General features: G+C 38.2%; 2 protein-coding genes across 3 annotated transcripts in view; both read right to left on the reverse strand.

Annotated features, from left to right (window-relative positions):
• The window catches only part of LOC310961026 (synaptic vesicle membrane protein VAT-1 homolog), a 243,107-nt gene that overhangs the window by 206,810 nt on the left and 11,096 nt on the right, over nt 1-25,201 (reverse strand). The window contains exon 6 of one of the 2 annotated variants that reach the window (XR_014593618.1): nt 21,905-24,787. Coding sequence is in view for 1 of the 2 variants with exons in the window: in XM_083932939.1 (XP_083789065.1) it covers nt 24,602-24,787 (186 nt within the window). In the remaining variant the exon portion in view is untranslated. Of the gene's footprint in view, nt 1-21,091; nt 24,788-25,201 lie in introns of those variants that run through there. The other variant, XM_083932939.1, reaches the window with a different exon arrangement.
• Nucleotides 11,822-17,844, reverse strand: LOC310961206 (putative phosphatase phospho1). The gene is made up of 2 exons (XM_083933203.1): nt 17,735-17,844; nt 11,822-14,951 (listed from the first exon to the last, which is right to left on the reverse strand). Exon 2 carries the CDS (start codon nt 14,913-14,915, stop codon nt 14,136-14,138), a length of 780 nt encoding a protein of 259 aa, XP_083789329.1. The 5' UTR covers nt 14,916-14,951; nt 17,735-17,844; the 3' UTR covers nt 11,822-14,135.

Consider the following 25,201-nt stretch of genomic DNA (forward strand, 5'->3'; position numbering starts at 1 on the left):
ATATGAGAATTTACTGATTTACTCTGTTTTATATTGCTGTGAATTGAATACATTGTTGTTATGGACTGCTGGTTTGAAAAAAACAAGCAACTGAATGATTATTTTATGACATTTTAATAGATTAAACAATCACTTCTTGAGTAATCAAAAAAACAATAATTGATAATGCTTATTATTTGTTGCTGCCCTAATTTGCCCCACTAATTAACATTTAGAGTTAATTATTTTCACTATGCAAAGCCCTGGCAACCACAGATAAAAACATATTTATACAAGTACGTATACAGGGCTCCCACATTTGTATTTATGCCATGCTACTGAAGATTTCTCTCACTGGCACTTCATTTATAAAAGGCATACTGACACACTGTCGCATTGAATCAGTGTGATATTTTATTTTAAAAAAAGAAAAAAAAAAAAGAAACCTCTAATGAAACCAGATCTGGTTGCTGTTAACATGCTTCTTCACGCCTCACTCTGTAAGAAAACAAGACTTCTGACTGTCTCATTAAGAGTTGCATGCCCTCTAAATATGCACATCTGGCCATGTTGTGTAATGTACTATTTGGAGGCCCGGTAGCAGAGCTATCACCACCCTAACACAAGTCTGGTGGATGGCATGAAACTGGGAACAATCCTTCACATTGCTGAATTTTAGCTCAGTTCATCTGTCAAGTCATGCTGCTGCACAGCAATACAGAGGAAAGCAAATTTAATTGCAAGCCCTACAATCAGGCATTTTAGGTCATGAGAATCACCTAACCCGTGCCAGATTGTTGTGATAAACACACCATCCTATCTTGTTAAACACAAATGCATCGAAGCAGAGCCTGCTAACACTTTTTCTGGAAAGTATCTATGCAAGTCAATGAAGATATGTGTTTAAGGTAACACTGCAAATTAAGTCCATTAATTCAAACCTGCCTTGTTTCAAAATGCAAAAACAACTCCATCGCCCAAGTTGCTTGTACCGCCACATCGAATGGCTGAAGGAGCATTTTCCCCAGATGTCTCCCAGCCCCAGACCAACAGCCTCCAGTTTCCTACAGCGCCAGTAAAACAACTATTCGAGGGGTGTTACTTTAAAGAGCAGCCAGCCTTGTACATGCCTATCTAAGAAGGCTTCAAGCTGTTAACATGAAGGTTTGTGGTTTCCTTCAAAGCAGTTAAAGTGATGCTCTACCCAAAATCTATTTTTTTAGTTTTAAACACTCACCCACTACTAACTTGAAAGGCGACTGTAAAGCGTTTGTAGTTTGCTGACAATACACTTCTTTTTTAAAAAAGGTATATTTTGGGGGTATTTCTTTCTTGATTGGAGACATACTACAAACTAAAAAACTGACGGGAAAAGTGTTTAGACGTGCATCATACACTGTGTCTGTGTGTTGCCCTTTAGACCCCTGGGTCCCCGGGATGCACCAAGCCTGGATTTTCTACCCATCTACTTCACCTTTTTGCATTTAGTGCAGATGGAGAGAAGGTAATAAAAATGAACCATCACCGGAGTCCCGTTCTGCCACAACATGAATTTTGCAATATCGTTTTTACAGTAGCACACACTAGAGATGACAGGGTATAAAAATTTCACATCACTATTATAGTGACCAAATATATTGCGGTTAAAAGTCTAATCGCAGTGTTGTTAAAATGTGCTGAAAATGTTCAAAAAGTACTGATACACACCAAGTTTTATATTGAAAACCCCAAGTAAACGTTTCATTTGCATAACCATTAAAATAATAAAAGCCTTTTGTTGCGACTTTCTTTCTACATGTTCTACAGACAGGGTGACCATCTTCGATAAAGTATCCCTCAGCACTTTTATAAAACCAAATACAACAAGACTTGGACTCTTTTAGAAGGCTGGAAAATCTCCAGAATGCTGTTGCTGCCTTTCGCCATGTTTTAATTGTCGCAAAACAAACCCACACTGCTGCTCCTGCGTCTGTTGGCAAACTTTTGTTGAAGCTGGACTGCATTTACAGGGAGCTTTTCAAAGTGCGGTGATCAAACCGTTTTTATGATAGTTACAATTTGAAACGGTAATACTGACTGTCAGGAATTTTACTGCGGTTTATCATTAAACCGGTAACCATTTTGGTTTTAACACCCACGCTAGCATCTATGTACAGGGTGCTACTACATGTACAGCGTTATGGTTAAGAACAAAGACTAACTTATCAGAGTTAACCCGCACATGATCATGATTTAGTGAATGCAGAGTATGTGTGTGTGTGTGTATGTGTGTGTGTGAGAGAGAGAGAAAAAGAGAGAGAGAGAGAGAGAGAGAGAGAGAGAGAGAGAGAGAGAGTGAGAGAGACAGAGACAGAGAGAGGAAAGAGGGAATCAATGAATGGACAGGTACCCGTGGGGAGATTGTCTGCTAGTTAATTGATCAGCTGTCATTTTCACACCCAAGCACCCAATTTTTGTAAATGCTCTTGCGCTCATCTGTCGATCCACGGTTGTGCTGGTCTTAGAATGAGGTGTGGTCAGGTGCCAAAAAAACAACAACAAAAAAACATTGGTCTATAGTCAAAGGTGCAGTGTTTTCCTGCTATTTACAAGGCACATTAGTCATAAAAATTAGTGATTCACGGACTGAAGTTATATCTGCTGCTCCGTGGTTAATCGACGGATCAGTCATAAAAACAAAGATTCTGATTAATAGTGGATGGGTGATGGGTTACACCGTTAATGAGGAACATTTGAAACACATTTCCTAAAATGTGGACAGAGCAGAGAGCAGATCAGAGCTGCTGTCCGCTGCTGCTGCTGCGCTGTGTGCATTGCAGACAAGGAACAGTACTTCATTGATAATTTCAGAGGCTAAAAGTTTAGTTCTGTTTCCTATGTCGAGTTTAATTAACTAAAACTACTGCTTTTTATTTATGCTGCTTAAATGCCCCATGATATTTGCTGCAGAAACATTAATGTGTGCATGGAAACGTTTAAAATGACTGAAAGCAGCCTCTGATCATTAAGTAAACCACTAAAGAAAATATTCATACATCAATACATAATTTAAAAATCAACAGCAGGGGGAGCGAAAAACCTCTTTCTCATTCATATTTGGAGCCAAATTGGCACATCCATTTTGTCTTTCTTAAGATACAGTATGTACTCTTATTGACAAGAATTTATCATGTTTTGTAATACAGTAAAAATACAGTCACCTAAAAAACAAAACAAAAATACTGTGATCTGAATTTTAGGTCATATTGCCCACCCCTAACGGGTCCATGTCCCAAGGAAGTGCTACAACAAATGACAGCATGTTTAATTAATAATTAATTACCCCAATTCATCTCCCATCACTGTAAATCCATGGAGCCCACAGGGTGCTTTGTTGTCACTTTTAGAGAGCTAAGTTGTCAAGAAGAAGAAGTCAATGAAAATTGGGTCGCTAGCATTAAAAAAAATCAATCATCCAGCGAAAAAAGAGCTGGGAACTAACCAGTTTTACTAAAAGAAGGGGAGAATTAGTGCCATGTACAGTTGTTATTTTGCTCTTATGTTCAGTGTGAGGTCATGTACCTTTAATATTAGTGTATCTTCGATGTAATTATCATTGACAACAAAGGGTTTCTAGTATTTATCTCAACCAAGTGATGTGTTTATCATGTTAGATATTTGTGACTACATGTTCTAAACCTTAAGTGTCCTTGTAGCATCGGGTCTAATGACTTTAAACCACCACGCTATGTATTTTGCATACTAAATGTAATCTTATTACCTCTTTTTCCTATGCTCTTCGTTTTCCTGGCCAGAATTCAGAGACTTTAAACCCCATGTGCCTGCAAAGTGAACAGAGACAACACCATAAAACATCTGTCGAATAAAATTCCTCACATTGTTAATTGACAGGTTCACGGTGTGTTTCAATAGCACGTGTATAAAAACTCCTTTATGACTCCGCATTGCCTCCAGTTTGAAATCCAAAATGCATTTCATTGTAATAGAAAACATAAGATCGTGATTGAAGTCATCCTAGGTGATGCTTATGTTATTCTGATCACTAATTTTCTCATTTATGAAAAAATTCTACAAAATGGGTGCATAGCCCTTTTCAAATCTGATACCCTAAAAAGAACTTGGACGTGGTCTACATATATCAGTGGATATATCTATGGGTACTGCAATGAATAGTCGACTAATTAATTGGGCGGAAAATGAATTGACAGAAATGTTGTGTTTTTAAGTCTTTTTAATTTTTATTCCCATTGATATTTATTTTTTGCTTGCTCATTTTACCGTCTGGGTCTTATTTAACAATTTAGTCATGGGAAGCACTTTGTGACTTTGTCTATCAAAGGTGTTATATCAAATAAACGTATTATTATTAACTTCTAATGAAGCAAACGTGATGATTTTCTAGTTTTTCTCTGTTTTATAGCATTGTTAACCAAGTGAGCTGATGTGTTATATTTCTATTGTAATATTTGAGTTGGTTCCAGGGCATTTTGATGGCATTTTGATGGTGTTTTTAAACTTCTGTGAGATTTTCATAATCACAAAATTGAAAAGCACTGTTGCACCATCAAAACCAGCTATCATTTTTGAATGATAGCAACATTAAGCTAACTTTATGGAAGACCCTCAAAAAGTTTCCTGTTTTAACTTTGACGAAAATATGTTATATAATGCTTATTAATGGCTGTCAATAGCTATCTAGTACAAGTGCCTCCTTACAGTAACTTAAAAAGCTCGTAAAACACAAGTGAATAAACAAAGTTAATCTGCAGTAACTAGGTAACCAATCTGCTTGTAACTAGGCAACCGTAGCTAGCAACCCTCACTGTTAACTGTCAGCTAAACTAGCATGATATTCATCGTTTGTTCATGACATTATGATAACCAATATCCTTCCTAGCTGAACTGGTTGATAGTTAAGTCAAATCTCATGGTATTTTTAGTAACTTACCTTTTTTAACTACTACAATTTTTTGTTCAAACATACTTTAATACAAATTTAGCCGACATATGAATTCACCATGGCAACCTCACCTTTTCACATGCACATTTGGCGCCGCTCCCCTCCGTCAGAAAGCTGCATAAATCAACCGGGAAGATACGGTACTTCTGTGCAGGACGAATACAATAGTCATTGCAGAATTGCAGCATAAATTACGACATAAATGTAAAAGTTTTGACTCGTTTGGGTGTTAAATTTCCTTTTTTTTAATCTATTTTTTTTAAAATGGACCCCGGAGACTAGACTGAGAGGGAGATAGCTTGATTGTGAAAAGCAAAAGAAGACAAGACAGACGGGCTGGTGCAAGGCAAGGAGTTGTGTGTGTGTGTGTGTGTGTGTGTGTGTGTGTGTGTGTGGGAGAGAGAGAGAGAGAGAGAGAGAGAGAGAGAGAGAATCAAGCATCTTAAAGCATGTTTCCTACTGGACATTGTTATAAAAGGCAAAAAAGAACTCTCTATTGTGTCAAAACTTTCATGAATATATATGTATATATATATATATATATATATATATATATATATATATATATATATATATATATATATATATATATATATATATACATATATATATATGTTTATATATATTCTCATACCTAACATCACGTTTTTATATTTGTATAACTATATGATTAGTTATACTGTTTTAATACTGGAATTAATGGTCCAATAGTTATTTTATGGTTTTAACTATATATAAATATATATATATATATATATATATTCTTGTTTGTTGTGGTTCTTGGTATTTATTTGAAGTATTAAAGGTTGAATATGTAGAATCTTTATTAAAAGCTATATTTTTGAAAAAAGAAAGTACCCTCACGGGGCGTTTTGAGGGGTACAGAAAGAAAGTAATGCTTTTCCATAAAAAAATATATTTAGTCTGAATTAATATTTAAAAAATTTTTTGAAGGGTTTGACAGTGACTTTCTGTCCCGCTCTGTTTTCATTGTACCAGCCAATAGTGGCCGGCATTGTGGGTTGCCAGGGTTATCTGTTGTTTGGTGCAGCTACTGTAGGCTGGCACTGGGTGAAATGGAGTTTGCCAACCTGCAGCTGCTTATTTGTCCCAGTAGCTGAGTGACAGGAGACGGGCAAAAACGAGAGCCAATATAGGCCAAGCATTCACTCGATGGACTGAGATAAAGGAGTTCAACGGCATTAAAACGCACGCCGAAATGGCAATGTTTCTCCTTGATCAGTAAGCTAACTTTCATGTTTACGGTAACAGTCAGTCAAACACCTCTGCAATACTTGTTTTTATTGTGCGATTCTCAGGTCTCCTGTAGGCTACTGGGCTAACTGACCAACCTGGCAGCCCGAGTGCTTTTAATTATTTTTGTTGTTGCGATTACGATCTTGAGACACTAGATGGCGGTGTTCTGCTCATTCTACATATTCAACCCTTAAGTGCGTTGTTACAATTTCCCCCATATGCGGCTACAATCGCCCCCTCATGTGGGGCAGATTTTCAATCAATATTGTGACTCTCACATTGCTTGTAAAAGCATTTGATGACTGTTAACAAGTAGAGCACAGATAGTAGTTACCTACATAAAAATAATACCCATAGTTCAAGAGGTTTTTGAGGAATGGCATCAAAACAAAAAAGTGTAACAATTGCCCCCAGGCTCCCCTACCACATCAAATCAATGGCACACCTACATTATAGTTTCTGACTGCATTGACTCTAAATGCCAGCTTTTAAATTCACCGTTGATTGCCAAAGAAGTCTCAATTGTGTGAGAAATACCTGTTCTCCTAAAACATTGCACACGTGCAAGTTATGACCTTTTTCCTTCATCTTTGTTAATCTGTCATCATGGACATGTGTAAGATTATCTTGTGATAAATGATAACTTTTTTTGTCATTGACTCGCTGTGATGCGGACTGTGTGAAAAATGTGTTGATAAACGTGCCGATAACCTTCACCTTTTTGTATACAACTATTACAACGTTTCTGGTTTCTTCCAGTTCCTTCTCTGGCTCTGGCTGCCTAATGAAAAGGGCACAGACCAGAGATTTCAGAGAACACATATATTTACCATACTGTTGTCTTTAGATGGAGTCTGACACTGAACAGGCGCCAACAGTTTGTTTCATCTTCTTCCATCAGGCTTTGGATACAAATCAGGAGCTTTTATGCATTCTGCTATCAATTCCTCAACAAGCAGCCTTTAAGGGGCACTCCATGAATTTTACACATAAAGGTCAGTTTACTTGTCACGGAGAACACTACTCAGCCTGCAAAAACAGCTGTGTAATGTCATCTGTAGTTCTGATGGGAGCTTTCCAAAGCCCTAGAAAACAACTCTGACAATAAGAACAGTATGTGCCCACACTGCAGTGAAGTTTGAAAATATGCTGTGTAGTTGCATTTCTGGAATCAAAGTGTGGTTTTTTTTGACACATTCTATTGACTTTATGCATGTGAACCACTTGTGTGTAATGTAACTTTTGACATGCATTTGCCAGTTAAAGGTCCTATATTTAAAAACAAAAAAAGAGTTTTTCATTATAATGCACGTTGAGTTACTATATAAATGCTGTGAAATACTTTGTCAAAAGCTCAACCCACAGAGAAGAAGAAGAAGAAGAAGAAGAAGAAGAAGAAGAAGAAGAAGAAGAAGAGACAGGTGCTAAATGAAGCATTTCAAACAATGTGTTTTGAACTTTAAAACATGTAAACAACTCATACTAGAAACTCAAAATACAAGTATGAACCTGAAATTGAGCATAAATATGGCATTAACTTTAACCATTAACTTTATGTGAATGTAATACTAAATTGCTGGATTACACCTTAATAACACCATGAACTGCTTTTGCCAAAAAAAAATGTTTCTGGTCATTGCTGCCCAAGATAAAACATTTTATAATATCACACAATGGCCTTTGTTCGGTTATCATCAACTGCTACAGCTTCAGCAGATAACTCATGAACACAATAAAGCTCCTTTCAATGCAGGGAGGCATATTTTGTGATATTTAACCTCCTCAAGGACATGCACATACAATTCCAACTTTGTTATATCTGCAGCTGATGACCTGCAAGAGAAAGACACGTAATGTCATCCCCACTGTTCATCTCAAGGACATAGACAAACGTCAGCTCAGGCATCCCCCACTCTCCTTCCCATCTCCATTTGTTGCTAACTGAGTGTTCCTGTCAGGGAGGCCCACAGCTCAAAGCTATTAGCTTGACTTTCGGCTGGCATTATATTCTTGACATATCAGCAGAAGAATCAAACACAGAGCAGTGGAAACACTTACAACGCTAATCAGCCTGATAGCGTTTTGGCATATAGGAAGTCCACATCCTAATTCAGAGCGACCTCTTACAAGGCTCAAGTCCCTTAATGGAGTTATCTTTCACCTCGGAGGGAGTAATTGAATGGAGAAAAATCAATGAGGGTATCAATAAAAGCAATCATCGGATAGCACAGCCAATTGAAAGCATTTTAACAGTTGGGAGTCTTCTGTTTTTTGGGGGGGAAGGGCTGCATCAGCTACGCGGATATTGACAGGGAGGTACAACAGGCTGTCAGTGACGAGTTCAAGATCCTCAAATACGATTTGTCATCATTCTCCGCAGATTGATGTTAATTGGGTTTTCTATCCATTCACTTACCTCTGGAGGTCATTGGGAATTGGGTTGGACAGCAGCGAGTTATCTTTGGCCTATTTAATCATAATAGACACAGCATGTACAATGTCAGCCTCCATGTGACCTAAATTGAAGGATCGATTCTGTTAGGATCAATTGAGCTGAGAGTTGCAAAAGTCTAACTTTTGATTTTCCAAGTGTATGATGGCCACGTCATAATGGAAAAAGAAAGGCAATACATACGAAAGAAAAGCAAAGTAAGTGTGGGCTACAAGTGTGTTGTACAGTCAGCTTTTTGCTGGTGACATTATCATAAGGAGTCCTGGACTGACAATAGAAGATATGATGGTGGACAACAACAATGACAGGGAATCACCCGGGGGGCGGTGTGACAGAAGGAATCAGAGCGAAGGGATCAGATGTGGAGAGAGAACAATGTGAGATCGGATGCAAAGATGACACACGGAGTGTCTTTATCTGATCTGACAGAAATCAAACTAGAAAGGAAGACGTGAATTGAAGGAAGAGATTAAAAAAATAAAAGGGTTAAATGCAGAAATAAGGTTATGGCAGGCAAAATGAACACAAAATAGACTATAGTTCCACAAGTAAAGAAGCTGAATCAACAACTTGGCTGACTTCAGCAGCACGTCAAACTCACATGGAGACATGGAGCACGCACAAACGATTCGTGTCATCTCCGTCACCACAGCCTTGAGCCTTCGCTGTCATGTTCTCTGAGAGTTGTTTCATGAATTCACATCGGCAGCATTACTGTTTACGCCAAAGGAAGCCTCATTCTGTTGTTGGCACATGGTGTTTCTCATTAATCCAGTGCAACACAACTCTATAGCCTTTGGTATGGTGTAAGAACTGATAACAGCCTGTTACCACACAGAACATAATCAGTTTTGATGGAGATATGTCGACTTGGCGCCATCTTCTGGTCAATCGATGTACATAGAAGTTCCCTCCTGAAGCAGTCGTTCCCAGCCTTTTTGGCCTGTCACAGGATTAAAACCTCAATGTTGACATGAGTTACGGGCAGTTCACGTCATGGATTTTTAGAAGCCAACGGAGCTGAAAGTATTATATTTGACTTTTATTTGCTTGAATATATTTACTTGCAGTCCTGAATTGTTAGTCCATATATGGCAGCTTGTAGCTTTGCTTTGACACACGTTATAAAACATCAATATGATAAAAATGCATCAGATGTAGCTAAAAGGCTTATTTTCATGTGCAGTCCCAGGTTGACAAATACATTAAATGTAACAAAAAGACTTGCAAAAGCTTGGCGAATAGTGCTCATGTTATCCCCAAAGCAATTTCAGTCAAAAGCAACTGGACTTGGTTATGTGTCTAGGAAACTATTGTCTGTGAAACCCTCGACTTTTTGATGAAAACGATTGGCAAAGGGCATGTAGTTATTTGAATAGGACTCAGTGATATAAAGAAAATGTATAAGGAGTGGCTGAAACACTACATGCATTACCCACAAGTCCTCTGTCCAAGCGGCATCCTTCAGGCGGGAAAAATGCTATAAAACTGCAGTTCCTCGAATGGGCCCTTGAGCCCCATGTTAGGCTTTTTGGTAGGCTTCATTCGGCTCGCCTCAGCTCCATACACACTCCACCTCTTTGCCCATTTTTGGATTAGCAGGTAGTGTCAGGCACTGCCGGCCACTTTGATCAGATTTGTCTTCCCTCTGAAGCACCTAAAAGGCTTAATGCTTTTTTAATGTGACACTCCCCAAGACCTGCAAATGGACTTTGATGTGTCAAATCGGTGGAGGTCCCCTTTAGTTTATAGCCAAATGCCTCAGTCACTGAAGGTCACTATGCTGGCCATGCTGGTGGCACATGTGTTCATCTCATCTCTAATGTCTTTTCATATCAGCTCAGTGTTTCTGTCCATCTTTCCTCTCCTCCCTCCACACTGCTGACTCTCTTTCCACTGACCCTGCGACCTCTCTCATGCACTCTTTTCTAATTCTGCCCTTCTGTCTTCACTTTGTCCTTTGGCTGTCTGAAGTCCTGCAACTTGAGAAAGGGGTTTGGATGACTCCTCTCACTCCACGTCTCATCTGTCCTCCTCGTCTTTGCTTCTGCCTCTGCTGTTAAATCAACGCGTCACCTATTTTCAGAGGAGGGAATGCGTCGTGTGAGGTTTCTTCTCCTTATCCCTTCTGCCTAAAACACTCCCACATTCTCTTCTCATTTATTCAGCAATAACTTGACATTATCTGTCCCAAAACATTAACTTAAAACCGTCAACAAATACACACTATAGCTCCCATTTGTTCCCTCCCAAAATTCTCAGCCCTAACTGGGTTATACGGTCTACTGAGAGGTTGTACTTTTGTTTTTTACCACAACACAATTTCATTATTCTATAAAAAAAAAAAAACGTCTTTAAATGTCTTGCATTTTCTGACTAAAAGCTGTCCGAAACCCAAATATATCCAGCTTTTTATAATATAAAACAGAAAATGTGAATATTAACAATTGAAACCAACTAGGGATTTTTTTTATGCAATTTTTGCTTTAAAAAATGACCTAGTTTCTGAAACATGTTAAGATTTATTATCATTATTAATCATTATTATTATAATAACTTGATTATTATCGTGTCTATTATTTTTGGAATACATTTAGCATTTTTTTCTATTTATTTTATGATTTATGTATTGATTTTATTATCTTATCTTAGTTACTTGTTTTCTTGGATGTTTGTCCTCCTAAAAGCTAAAATCAATAAAGACACTAAGACGATTATACTCATGTCTCATAATTCATACATATATATATATATATACATATATATCTATATATATATATATATATAGGTGTCATAGAGATGTAGATTTTCAATTTTCCATTGATTCTTTTGAAATATAAACAACATGTACAGATAGATCTGTATACTGTAGGCAGGTATAATGTTAAAAAAAATTTTACTTGTCTTTAAAGTGTTCAAAAAAATTCAATTTCTTTAAAAACTGGGTGAACTCATCATGTGTGATTGAAAGCTCCAGAACAGCCCCTAAATGGACCTTGAGGTGAGGTTGTTTTGTCAGTATGATTCTTTAATGCAGCTGATAAGCTATAATGAGCTTAACTGATCCTTGAGTAGTTTATAGTCTCAGCTGTGAAGCACACACAAACAGAAACAGAGTAATCAGATAATGGCTTTATATTCCTGTTACATTGATGCTTTACACTCAACTGGATTTCTAATCTACAAAAAACACACACAAAATACTGCAAAACACAAAAAAAATAGCATATTAGTCGAGCAGAGTCCTCACAACACGTCATTTTATTTGGTTGTTGTGAACCCATAATACCATAATTAAAGTTTAAGTTTAAAAACTCTTAGTTTGGTGATCTGGTGTTGATTCACATCCCTGAAAATGTCAAATGTCAAGTTTCCTGTTTAAGCTTAAATCTCTTTCATCATCTCAAGTATACAGAAATTAGTTATTGCACAAAACCTCCATGGAAGTTTTACAGGTACACAGACAGTTGAAGTAAGTTCAGATACCTCCTGTCACATGGTTTGATGATCACATCGACAGAAAGAATAAAGCTCACAGAACTTTAGTCTCCTAATCACAAAGCATTCATGGATTAAAGGTTTCGATCTCAAAGAGGTTCAGATCACACCCCAGCTGTATTGATTAGTTCTCGTACAACATCTTCTTAGACAAACAAATAAACATGTTTTTATGAACATATACTGTTATGTTTGCTTGTTAACACTTTCGTCTCTGATCCCTGAGAAACTAAAACACAAAAGAAGGACATTTCCAGCACTTATACAGCATATTGTTGTTTTTAAGGCTAGAAGTATTTCATCAATTAACAGGCTTATTACTTATCTGTGTTACTGCTTTTCATCAGCACCCAATCTTTTTTTATTGTTAACTGTAATGAACGCAAATATACGCTCAATTATTCAGACTACCTCTGGTCTAAAGTTACCAGACAGGAATAATATCAGTGCGTGAACAGTACGGAAAAACTAACTTTTGAACAAAACATAATATTTCACAATTTCCTGAATTTAAACAGAATATGAATACAATTATTTATATTTTTCAATATGGTTTCCAGTCCCTGTCATGGGTTTAGTGAGGCAGAATGAGGTTACGTGTTGAGTTAATTATGCAAATATAATATACTCACTCACTCACTCACTCACTCACTCACTCACTCACTCACTCACTCACTCACTCACTCACTCACTCACTCACTCACTCACTCACTCACTCACTCACTCACTCACTCACTCACTATATAGTAGATTACAGGGAATACAATCAAAGACTTTTTAGAGAAACTAACTCCTCTACCTAAACAGATTAGCAATACTTATGTTCACTGGGAGTTTGAATAAGGTAAAGTTGAGTGAGTGCTAGCTAATAAATACACAAACACAATTTACGATCTTCAATTGGTATTTTGCATCACATGTTTTTTCTTTGTTTCAGAGTCACAGGGTTTAGTGTTGGGCCAAAGTGCAGGCGTATGGCTACAGCGTTCCCTTTGGATCTCATGCTGGTGTAGATTACCGTTGTGTAATCAAGCCCTAGATTAGGTATCATTAATGAGTGGTGGAGGGAGGGCACAGGTACGGTGCGTGAGTCAGTGTCACCTTATCCCTGCTCTATGCTGTCTTGGTCTCTGCTGGACATGACCCTGACAGTGCTACAACACCTAATCCTACTTATGTGTCCATAAACCTATTCATTAAGATGGAAATAGGGTTGTATACCATGTTGACTTAGCATTAAAGGAATAGTTTGACATTTTGGAAAATACGCTTGTTCGCTTTGACGCAGAGAGTTAGATGATAGGACGCTCTTTAGTCTGTACGGTAAATATGCTGCTGTTTACAGAAAGAAATCTGCCTTTCTGTACCTCTAAAACACACTAATTAACATGTCACATGATATTTGTTTAATGTGTATTAAAAAAGTGTTAAAAATGGGGCGGCTGGTGGAACCTGCGGCTCTTTGCTGCATGTCTCCCTCTCTCTCTCTCTTAGCCCATTTCCTGTCTGTCCCCTCTCATAAAAGTCTTGAAAAACTGCCAAAAAAAAATCTGTTAAAACGACTATTAACTGTTTTATAGGGGTGTATGTACCAGAGTAACTCTTGGCTCTATGTAATAGTTGAGCGCATAATCACCCATATAATGTTTTTGTCGTTCAGACTATTTGGTTTTTGAGTGGATTCAGAAAAGATATATAATATGTTAATTATTCAAATTTAAAAGTGCTTAGAGGTGAATTTTGTTACATTTGGGCATCCATCTGTTTTCAGGGCTGAGCTAATATAACCGTCTGCTGGAACAGACAGAAGAGAGGCTTACTTTTTTTTTTTTATTCTAACTCTCCACGACTAACCAAAGTCCAAAACAGATTTCCAAAACTCTTGACCTATTCATTTAAGAACAGGTGATTAAAATAGATGCACATTGGGTAAAATCATGCATGCTGACCAGGACTGGGGGTGGTGTACCACACACGCACACACACACTTCATCTCTCCTCCATAATCTTCTTCAGGCAGGCCACTATGTCCTCGCCGCTGACCCAAGGAACTATGTTTGCCTTGAACTTGGCTGCCTGGGACTGCTGCCTCTCCAGCAGCAGCCTGTGCATGGGGAAGTCCCTCCTGGGGAAGGCTGTGTCACGGGGCCCAAGAGCCAGAGAGGGACAGATGTCATTGGCCCCATCTCCGATATAGAATACCCTCTGGAAGGGAGCACCACCACGCTCCTTTTGTCGGCCCGCCAGATACTCACGAAGGATCGCCTGCTTGCACATGTTGTCAGGACAACCGGAGCACGAGTGGGAGTGGAAGGGTAGCAGCACAAGACGCCCAGTTGCGTCAAAACTGGCCGGGTTTGTGAAAATCTTCCGGAAAAGGTGACACACCCCAGCATGCTCCAGCCACGTCTCGATGAAGTACATGTTGGCGTCGGAGACCACCACCAGCTCAAAGTCCTGCTGGTGACTCTGCAGATACTGCAAGAGGTTCAGGAGGCCAGGTGTGGGTGGGATCTTCGCCATCGCCGAATGGATGGAGTCCTTAGACACGCCCTGCTCCGCCAAATAAACCAAGACCTTCTGCATGTACTCGTTGTAGTGCCCCTCCCTGTAGCTGTTTCTCAGCCATTCGGGAAGCTGTTGGCCTGGTAGAGCACGCACCACAGCATCATCACTGTTCTCATTGACGATGGTCTCATCAAAATCGAACAACACCAAAAAGCGCTGTTGCTGCGGTGCTGCACGGGTTATGTTTGGTGGAGCTGTCATCTTTGGTGTGTGGAGGAAATGATGAGTGGTCCCTCTCTAGGAAAAGGAGACGGGGGAATGAAAAATTGTTTTATGTTTTTTTTCTTTGTCGAGGACAACAGATTCTGAGGAGCACCCTGCTCTTAAAGTACACCCCCACTTCAAAAATAAACAATTAATGTAAGGGTGTCATGACAACACCGTGTGTCCACATTCAATTAAACTGCAGAACCAAACAAAACCGGGCTGAGGAAACATCTAAATAAATATAAATACTCCTTTAATTAGGCTATAAGCTGTAGGAGAAACTGTTTACAAGAGGAGGGGAAGGGAGCAGAGTTGAAATTAAACAACACATAAACAGGATGTTCATTACACTTAGCTAAAGAAAACAACCGGGAAGTAGCCCATGTTCATTTTATGGGAAATATCCGACTGTCTTTATTTGAATCACTGCAACGTCTGATACGCATACACTTCCTTTCCTCGTCACAGTTCTCCGCACAGACATTCCTTCATTCCTTTAGGGTTTGGAGAAAAAACACTTTATAGACCCCAGATCTCGGCTCAGGGCCAATTGCACATTTACATGGCTGATATATTTGCAGCACAAGGCTTTGACTGTTGCAGGCGTGTTGTAACTTGAGTGAAGAGAGCTACTACATACTGTACAGCATACCTTTACCATAAATGGAATAAATATGAGAGGTGATGGCGAACCAGCTATGGTGAGCCTTGAAAAGGTAGATCTATTCAAGTACTGAACAATTACAATCACTACTTTTGATGTAATTACATTACCACACAACATTTAAGAGGACATATGGTAATTTCTTTTATTCTGTGTGGCTATAGCGTACTGCCCAACAGAGGAAGTCACTACATATTTGGTCAAAATGGAGCTAAGTTCAGAATTTTTGACTTCTGCATTTTTTGGCATGAACAATTTTAAAAACAACTATAAACAGAGGTAAAAAACAGAAAACAACAAACCAAGATAAAATGCAGTGCACCCTGTCTAGTCATGGTTAGCTGGTGACCTCAGCTAAAGCTAGTTTACCCACTTTTTCCATTTTCCTGTGATTCAAAAGTCTATTTTGATGGTCCAATAGAGTTTGTTATGCCACATAATGAAGGCAGTAGCTAATGTAATCATAACAGAGATTTGTTTTTAAAAAGCAACACCAAATATCATCTTAAAGGCAGTTTAGCAGAATAGTTGTATCTGTAGCCACTGTCTGCAGAGGAATTCACTAGATTTGACACGGTTAAGCTACCTTCAAATCATGTTTGAATGTATTTTATTAAAAATGATTTTTATAAAAGTAGTTAATTAGTTCAAATGGTCAAGAAAGCTGGAAAATGTTTAATGTAAAGGCGGTGACAATTGTTGCCTCTGGTGTTGACCCAGGAGCCTTCAAATCTGAAACTTTCTTTCTCCACTTCAGTTCCTATAGTTGTGCTGCTCTCGGCCTAAAGCAGCAGCCTGAACCTGGGACTTTTGGCACTGACACCGGTTCTGAGTTTGGAGGAGGAAAATTCACTGATTACCGATATGGCGACCGATGTAGGAAATTATTTGAGCTTAAATGAAAAATACATCATTCTATTGTGCACCAATATGACTACATGGCACTCAGAAGGCTGCTTTCCCAAGCAAATAACTTTACTATAGAATATTTTACATTATTATACAATATCATACATACGATGAACTACACTGTCAACCAACTGTATTTATCATTATATTTATAATTTATAAACACAGAAAATAAAGAATACGTTTTAAAAAATGGCTAAAGAACATCATGTTCAGTATTAGTCAATTACCGACCATTTAAATAGAGTTGGGCCAATATCAGCCATTAATTGGTGAAATAATATAATGGTTCAACTATATAAATTAAATTACCGTAGATCTAAAAAATAAGATGTAATGTTATAGATAACGCTATACTGTCTATAAGGTAGTTGGAATGAACTCTGCCTCAAGCGGCTACAATAACCACATGCTACTGACACATCAGTAATGAGCATTAGTAATAATCTAACAATGGTATAATAACAAGTAGTCTGCTGTTGATGCTTAATATTCTGAGTTATTCACTGGAAACAAGTTGCATGGGAAAACCAGAATCATGAATTCACAGATGTGTTCTGAGTGACACAGAGGGAACATTACCAGCACCACTACACCACATGCCCCGACGAGATTAAGATTATGATTTAAGAAGGTCATGTGCCAAAATAGCAGTGCCCACTTGTTAAAAATCTAGCACAACCTTTCAAATCCCCCTCACCTTTGTAGCAGAGCCTTATGGCCAGGCGTGATAATGGCCATGCACACAATCAAAAAGCAGTTATTGCCCCTTTATATAAACAAACAAGGGTTTTATTTTACTTTAAAATTGCTATATTTAGTATAAAAAAATGTGAATCATACCTATTAGTATGTGTTTGAATACAATGCTCTGTGTTTGCATGGAGGCTCGGCCTGCCTGTACATGATGGAATTCAATGCATGCTGTTGTTTATGACAATGTCAGCTCACTGACATCAGTGCAATTAAACCAGATCAGCCGGTTCGGTGCTCAGTAATGTCCTGTAACTGTCTCCCACAGCAGCTACATTATTAATAGGGCACATTTACACACTAAGCTATCTAAATTTAACCCCGGAGCAGCTATTCCTGCAGGAGAGGTTACCACTGAAAGTCGCTGGAGGCTGAGCGGGTGTTTGTCCGAGCGGCTGAGATTAAAAGGCAAATCCAAACGGGGACATGAATACAATGAGAAACACGAAGAAAATGTGCAGAATAAGAGAGAGAGAACCAGGCCTACCGGCGGTGGACATGAGCGGGGACGGTCGGCTAGGCGCCCGGCTCCGGCGACCGCATCCCAGTGACGCGGCAAAGATTTTTTAAAGGAGACTCCCGCAGCACCACGGAGGGTTTTCCCATTTAAAGCCACTGCGTCGAGTTACGTACAAAGCGTGAACACAGAACTTCCGACGGAACCTTTCAAAGTAAAAGACCTAGTGCGTAACATTCTTTTATGAATTACTTTAAAAAATAATAATATTTATAGTCGAATTAATCAGAAAGGAAACATCCATAACCATACTCCATTTTAATTTAATTTCTTGCAGCAATGGTTCACTGCTGCCCAAAATATACACCCCCTACTTTCAATGGTGGAAAGATAAGACAGAACTGTTTTATCTGGAGTGTGCAGCAGTGTAAATACAAAGATTGCAACTGTAGGCCCTACAAAAATATTAGCCTGTAAACATATTGCAAAATATAAAAAACAAGTTAACAGCCAGGTGCAAATCCAAAGGCACATGCTAATAACAGATCACCAGTAGTAATGAATGATAAATAAATGAATTAATATGGTAGGGTTGAGTATAGACAGGGTTGGGTCAGATTACTTACTGAACTTAAAAAAAAATACATTGCATTTTTGTAATTAGTAACATAATCCATTGGATTAGAAATCAAACATTGAAAATATAGCAATTTAGAGGTCCCCTCTTGAAATATTTCAAAACATTTTCAACGCAAATAAAATGCATTTGACATATTCAGAATTTACAGTTGGTCAAATCAAATGATCTTACAAAAACAGTACGGACACAAACTACAGATGTACTGTACAACATGTGGGATTGTGCAAGGTTTTGTTGCTCTTTTTCAATCAAAAGCCAAATGGAGGACTCCAAAATATTAAAGATGGAAAAAAAAAATATATTTCTTAATCTGATTACATAATCCTGATTACATGTAATCCAATACTGCATATGGATGTTTGTACATTGTCCAATCTGAGGTAGTAAGTAACAAATGCATGGTTTATACAGAATGTTTAGGATTTTAATAAAAAGGTAAGTAAAGGAAATGAAAGCCTCAGTACATTTACTCACTTCTTTCACTTTCACTGTCTTCAAGATGTCTTTATGGTCACTGGGCACTTTTACTGTTGGCCTCTGTCCTGTTATTGGTCACTATAATTCAGTACCATGAAGTCAGTGCCATAATGTTCAGTGCTGTACATTTTCTGTTGAATGTGTATTCAAAGTACATTTTAAGCTGACACAGTAGTAGCCTATTAACGTTAACAGCCCACTAATAACTGGCTTAATCGTCAATCAAACTGCTGCTACACTAGAAACACGTGTTGTAGTTTTGAAAAACACAAGTTGTCACTTCGCCGTGTGCTGAAAATGTGCATCTAAAAATAAATGGAGGCATTTCAGTTGGAGTCAGCAGCACCTACGTGTAGATGACTGTCACCCGCTGCAGACAGCTGAGGGTCAAACAAAGGACATCTTCTAAAGACTGTGTTAAGTATCTGCTGTACAAAGGGCTGGACACACTGTAAGAACAAGACATACATACGGTTACATTCTCTGCTGATAGAAAATGGAGATAATAAGCAAAATGTTATCACTGTATCAGAACATTTCTGCATCTCCACCCTTTAGAAACATACTGATGGTATGTTGCATATCTCTAATCCTTTATGCAGTGTATGTTGGAGTAGGCAAGAGTATTCATATTCATATTCTATACATTCACGTATAACCCTATTTACTGTGAAATATTTATTATATTTGTTTAGGTTTGACACAAGACTCATTCAAAGATTTCAGGGCTGAGCCCAGGATTTCCTCTGACCCGGGCACGCCCCTGCTGAGTTGTGCACCTGCAGTAAACTGATGTTTGAGTCATCTATACTTTACACATCTACTTTTGTACAGTAGAAGTACAGTATTTACATTTATGGCACATCTACTTTTGACCTTTTTACCTAATGTTTCAAATGTTTCAAGGGGAAATTTGTTTTTGGGAAAAATATATTTCTGCCTTACACCTCTGTGTTAGAATTTTACTAAAGTACATTTTGTTGCTGGCTTTGGTAAAAAGTCTCCCACATTAGCCATTCAAGCTTCACATCAGCACACTCATATCTTTTGTGATAATACTTCCAAATGAAAGAAAACTTTCCTGCACTATGTCATTGTGATTCAATGCAGTAAAACAAGCCGAAATTACGCCTACAGTATAACAAAAAAAAAGGTATTTTTCTGTTTGGCTTAGAATAAAACTCTACAAACATTGAATATCTGGATTTCTGAGTCGTTTCTGGTCATCTAAATTGTCCAACTTAAAGACAAACACTAGCATGTTCAGCCCAAAAATAAGAGTAGTGGGTTATCCAGATGAGAATATTGACAATTTGATATGAGTCTGATGGTTTGGCTCTTTGAAATTGATCTGGAACTGTTGTCAAAGCAACTAATCTTTAAAACCAAACCTGCAAACATGCAGGCTTATTGACAGTGACCTTTGCACACGAAAACAAGATCAAATCCAATTTGAGATACTGTGAGCAAAGATACATGAACTCAACTAAAAGGTTTTGACTTTTAAGAGACAAACAGAGCCCGAACATGTGGCATTTAATTTGACATTAAAAAGGGCTGGGATAGTTCTCAACACAGTGAAGCAACTGCAATCATATTCTGCCTTTATTTCAATATAACTTTCAGGATGTACAACAAATCAAGCCTCAAACCGTTTTAATTAAGAACCCAAATATCTGTATGAGAACTCACAGGATTATTTTATCTTGATAACAACATGTTAGCCCAAATTAGCTAAACCGCATTTAAAGAACAGAGCTCTGGTCGTTAAATGCCGCGTCAGTCATCCATGTTCATGTGACGGTCATATGTTTAGGTTTCTTGGACAGAGCAGGAAGCTGAATCAGAGACGCCTGAGATGAAGAAAACCTGTCAGTGAGTGCACAAAAGGGACTGGATGAGGACCCCTGCTGGTCGTTATGTATTATCTCAGAAAATTAGTCAAACAATTACAAATTGGTTTCAGGTTCGGGCTACTGATCTTTGTCGCACAACTAATAATATACACTAGAAATGTCACCTGTGGTTGGTTTTATTGGCTTCATTTAGGTTGGTTATACAAAATCACAGGGTACAACTTAATGCATGTTTATTTATGTTCTTCACTGTTACAGTACTTTGCCTTATTTGTATTTTTCCTATACATTTATCATATGCAGCAAACATGAAGGCAAATGCCCTGTAAGTGAAATCCTACTTGGCAATAAACCTTATTCTGATTCTGAATAACCTTTAGAATAAATTGAGTAACGCACAAGCTTAGAGGAACATATGTGATACCACTTTAATAACACAGACAGGTTAGTGCCATATAACACAGAAGGCAAGTGTGCATAAAGTGTGTATAGGAATGAAAAAGGCAGCATTGTTTGATCAACATCATGAATGCAGTAACACGTCAAATCTTTCACTTACTGAGACATAAAATGCTTCGGAGCTCACCAACATGGAGAGATTAATAGGCTCAGCCCAGAGAACAATCAGAATCATATATAGCATGTTGCAAATGAATGCAGTTTTTGCACATATGAGAGATACACATATGAGAGAAACAGCGTGCAATAATCTTTGATTGGAGTGTTATTATAATGGGTCATTATACAGTCATTCTAATAGCTCAAATGATGTTTTATAACTGAAAAATGCATATGTATTAGTTCAAAGTATAAAACATTAGTTGAACTGAGGAGGATACGTTGTAATTAGGACGATGTTTTACATTTGATAAGGCAGGCTGCAGTACATTTTGTTCAAAGGCAACACTGTAGAAGGTATTTTAATTACTTATTTTAAAAGGCACAATTTCACCAGTAGATGTCCCTCGCTGCAAATATGAACTGTATCAGTTTATGTATATTGTTGACAAAGTATTATACAAGAAATGACACCTTTCTCACATTTTAGACAACCACTTTTGAAGATTACATGTAGGCACAAAAAAACAAAGTAGTTTTGTAGCTACATTCCCAGGCCGTCACTGCAATCATGTGAAATGTGTCAAATCTTACAGCATGACAGAAATATATGCAAAAAGGCTAAAGCACTGTTTTCTGTTGTTTTCTCTTCACAAATTTCTCTTTTACAGGGTTGTTCAGATTTTTTTGAAGTGGGATTGTATGAGGTACTTTTTCACAGTCATGCAAACAGCCCTTTCCAGTGGAGAACTGCAGCCGTTACATCCATCTAAAACAGTAATTTCACCTCACAGAACACTAAACTTGCTGATCTACTGCTGCCTTGATCTGTTTGTTAGGTCTTAACCTTTTTAAAAGACAAAGTCACACAGAAACACAAACAAACTAAGGGACCGAGGTGGCACTAGACCAGCAACTCCCATATTCTGCAAAGTAAACCTACTGCTTTTGTTTAAAGTGTTTAGTCTCCGTTGTACAGGGCTGTCTGACGGCAAGGTACTACTAAGCTTCTGTGTCCGTACTCCTGTCTGCTTTGCCAAACTGGGGGCGTGCTGACCGCCATCTATGGTAGGTAACACACTGACTATTGATAAATACTAATACTGTAATACCTCAGATAACCCCTCCTCAAAAAATCATAATTACGCCTTAAACATCTGTTAACATCTGGAGAACAATCTGCTCAGATCAGCTCAGCATGATTATTCTCATTCTCACTCCTCTACGGTTTGGTCCATTAGTTAAATTGTGACATTTCCATCTAGCGCGCAGGCAAACACAAGGCTTCCGTGTAGAACAACACCCCAAAAAGAAAGTTTAAAAAAAAAAAAAACCCTCCTACATTAACTCACGCTGAGATTTTTCTAACAAGATGACTCCAGTTCCCACTCAAAACTCCACATCAGATCTTACTTCATACTGTGAGGGATACAAGCCAAACTTAAACAATACTTGTCCAAGTGGCCAAAAAGAGAAAAAAAAAAAATCACAAGTGGAAATAACATAGAGCGTTATCTGTGGAAGTTTGTTACGGGAGATTTTTTTCAAAAGCAGCTAGAGAGGGGGAGAGCTCTGAGCGAGACACAAAGCAGGACTGAGAGGGTGGGGAGAGGAATGTGAGGAGCTGCTCTGCTGTGGATGGAGAGAAAACTCACTCTTGTGCTTCGACAGCGTCTTCTGCGTCACAGCACTGAATTACACCCACAGCTGGACAAAATATACTGAGCCCACGATTTCAGGTCATCCATTCAAAGAAACAGACATCCAAGAAAAATGTTTTTAACCCACTCACTGTATATATGTATATATAAAAAGAGGAATGACTAAGTAACACTTACTGTACTGTAGTTCTGTAAACTTGGCACTAATGTTTGATTTCATAGAGGCAGCGTAGGGTTTAAGAGAGAGCAACTTCATTAATCAGGGTGGGGAAACCTGCCCTCTCCTGGTTTGCCAAACAGTTGTAGCTCAAGTTGAGCAGACACTGTTTGGATGAGAACCCACGGGCGAAGAGCGCCAAGGCAGGGAAGTCCCGCGGTTTGTTATAAACAGTTGGCTCGACGGCAGTGACAGCTGGCTTTAAATTTGGCACAAATACACAAGAAAACTGTAACAATTCAACTGGAAAACAATACGAACCTGGGCTTTTCCAAAGAGACTATTGTCTAATAAGATACATCAAAGAGGAATTTGAGCAGTGCATCACTTCACAACACATTAAACTAAAACAATCACTGCTTTTCAACACAATTCTAATAATTACTGAAAAAACAGGCTTGGGTTGGTACATTTGATTAGTTACTCATTAACACAGTAATGTATTCTGATTACATTCAAATGACTTTGCCATATTTGAGGTCTATTAAAGAACAAAAACAAAGAAACACAAATGAATGCATTTCAGTTAAGTCTGCAGTCAAATCTTCTACTTTGAGGACAGAACCAGGGCTGGTGTGTATAACAGTAAGCTGCTTTTTTCATCTTTTTTGTGTGCTTTTAACAAAGATGTTTTTTTTTATCTTAAATGCGTCAAAATAATACGAATGGCTGCATGGATGCAACACAATTAAGCAAATCCCTGAATATTAACAAACATCTTTTTGGTTTTCTCTTAAAATTGTCACCATATTCTTTTCTGAATTATATACAAATAGCTGTGGGGGAACAGTACGCAAGCTTTCCTCTTACATGCAGCGATATAGTGAAGCCTATGTAATGTTGGCGACAGTGCATGATGGGTAATCTGAATCATGGCTGTGATTGACTGATTTGATGTATTCATTTCAGCTTGTTTATACAAATCTTTTAGTCTTTTATTTTGACATGTTTAGCTCCCTCTGTCGGTTGTACAGTCCACAAAAATTTCCCCACCCTTTTGCCGCCACAGTTTTCGCCCTAGGAGGCTGAAATTTGGCATGGAGGTCAAGTGTTTGTGAGGTTGTGCGTGAATGCATGCACATATGTCACAGCTATTGTGAATGTGCAGCAGATTAAATCAATGTATAGCATCCTTTTTGGGACCATTTCTTAGTAAGTTTCATGCACACGGCCCTGGTTAGTTGTCAAATTACTATGCTAGAGCTGTTGTCTTGGAGACCTCAAATTCAACCATCTGTAATCAGAATACATTATTCCTCACGTTACATAAAAGAATAGTTCATTTTTTTATTAAAAAAACACACGTACTCCCAACATAGACACGACACTATGGAGACATTTCACGACAAAAAACCTCCATAAACATTTGAAAGTAGGTCAAATAATTCATGGCATGTTGCTTTTCTTCTCTTTTAGACAAGTGGACAACGGGGAACTCATTCAGGAAGTGCTTGAAAATGTAATGCAAATAAACACTCTTACTCAATCCTAGGCTTTAACTTCCTCTGTGGCCTCATCTTTTTCCTTCTCGTTGACAGCAGCTTCATTTTTTTCCACATTCTTTACCGGCTCAGGGCTGGACTTTGGCTTCTCTTCCTCCTTCTTTGCTCCAGGAAGAAGGATGACTTTCCCGATGTTTTGGCGTTCGTGCATGCGCCTCATGGCATCAGTCACCTGACAGAAGACAGAGGAGCAGAACCGAGGTGCACAGTTAGTATTTTGTCATCTTGTTTTTGGGTTAGTTTGTATCGATTGTGCTTAAAACATTTGTATTGCTTAAAAATAAGTTATCCATCTTGCTTTTTAACATTATGTTAGAAGTACGTTACCCCCTGGATTTAATGATCATAAATAAATCAAATCCTACAAAAAAGCATGCCACAATATGTTTCCTTGGTAAATAAAAAGATAATCTCCTAAAGACACATTGGCTCACTCCAATGACTGATCAGTCCAAATAAGGGAGATTAATGAACACTATCTATGCTTCGTATCTGTGCCGTGAGTCATCTGCACTTCCTATGATTTCCTGCCTCAGCTTTTGTCTGTTTCTTTCACGCAAACACAAAGCCAGGATTTTCTTTTAGC

Source organism: Echiichthys vipera (genome assembly GCF_963691815.1).
Source record: "Echiichthys vipera genome assembly, chromosome: 18".
In the NCBI taxonomy this organism is placed as follows: Eukaryota; Metazoa; Chordata; class Actinopteri; order Perciformes; family Trachinidae; genus Echiichthys; species Echiichthys vipera.

Bases quoted from the DNA above. Each gene is read 5' to 3' on its own strand.
- LOC310961206 (XM_083933203.1), bottom strand. From the start codon at position 14,915: ATGACAGCTCCACCAAACATAACCCGTGCAGCACCGCAGCAACAGCGC.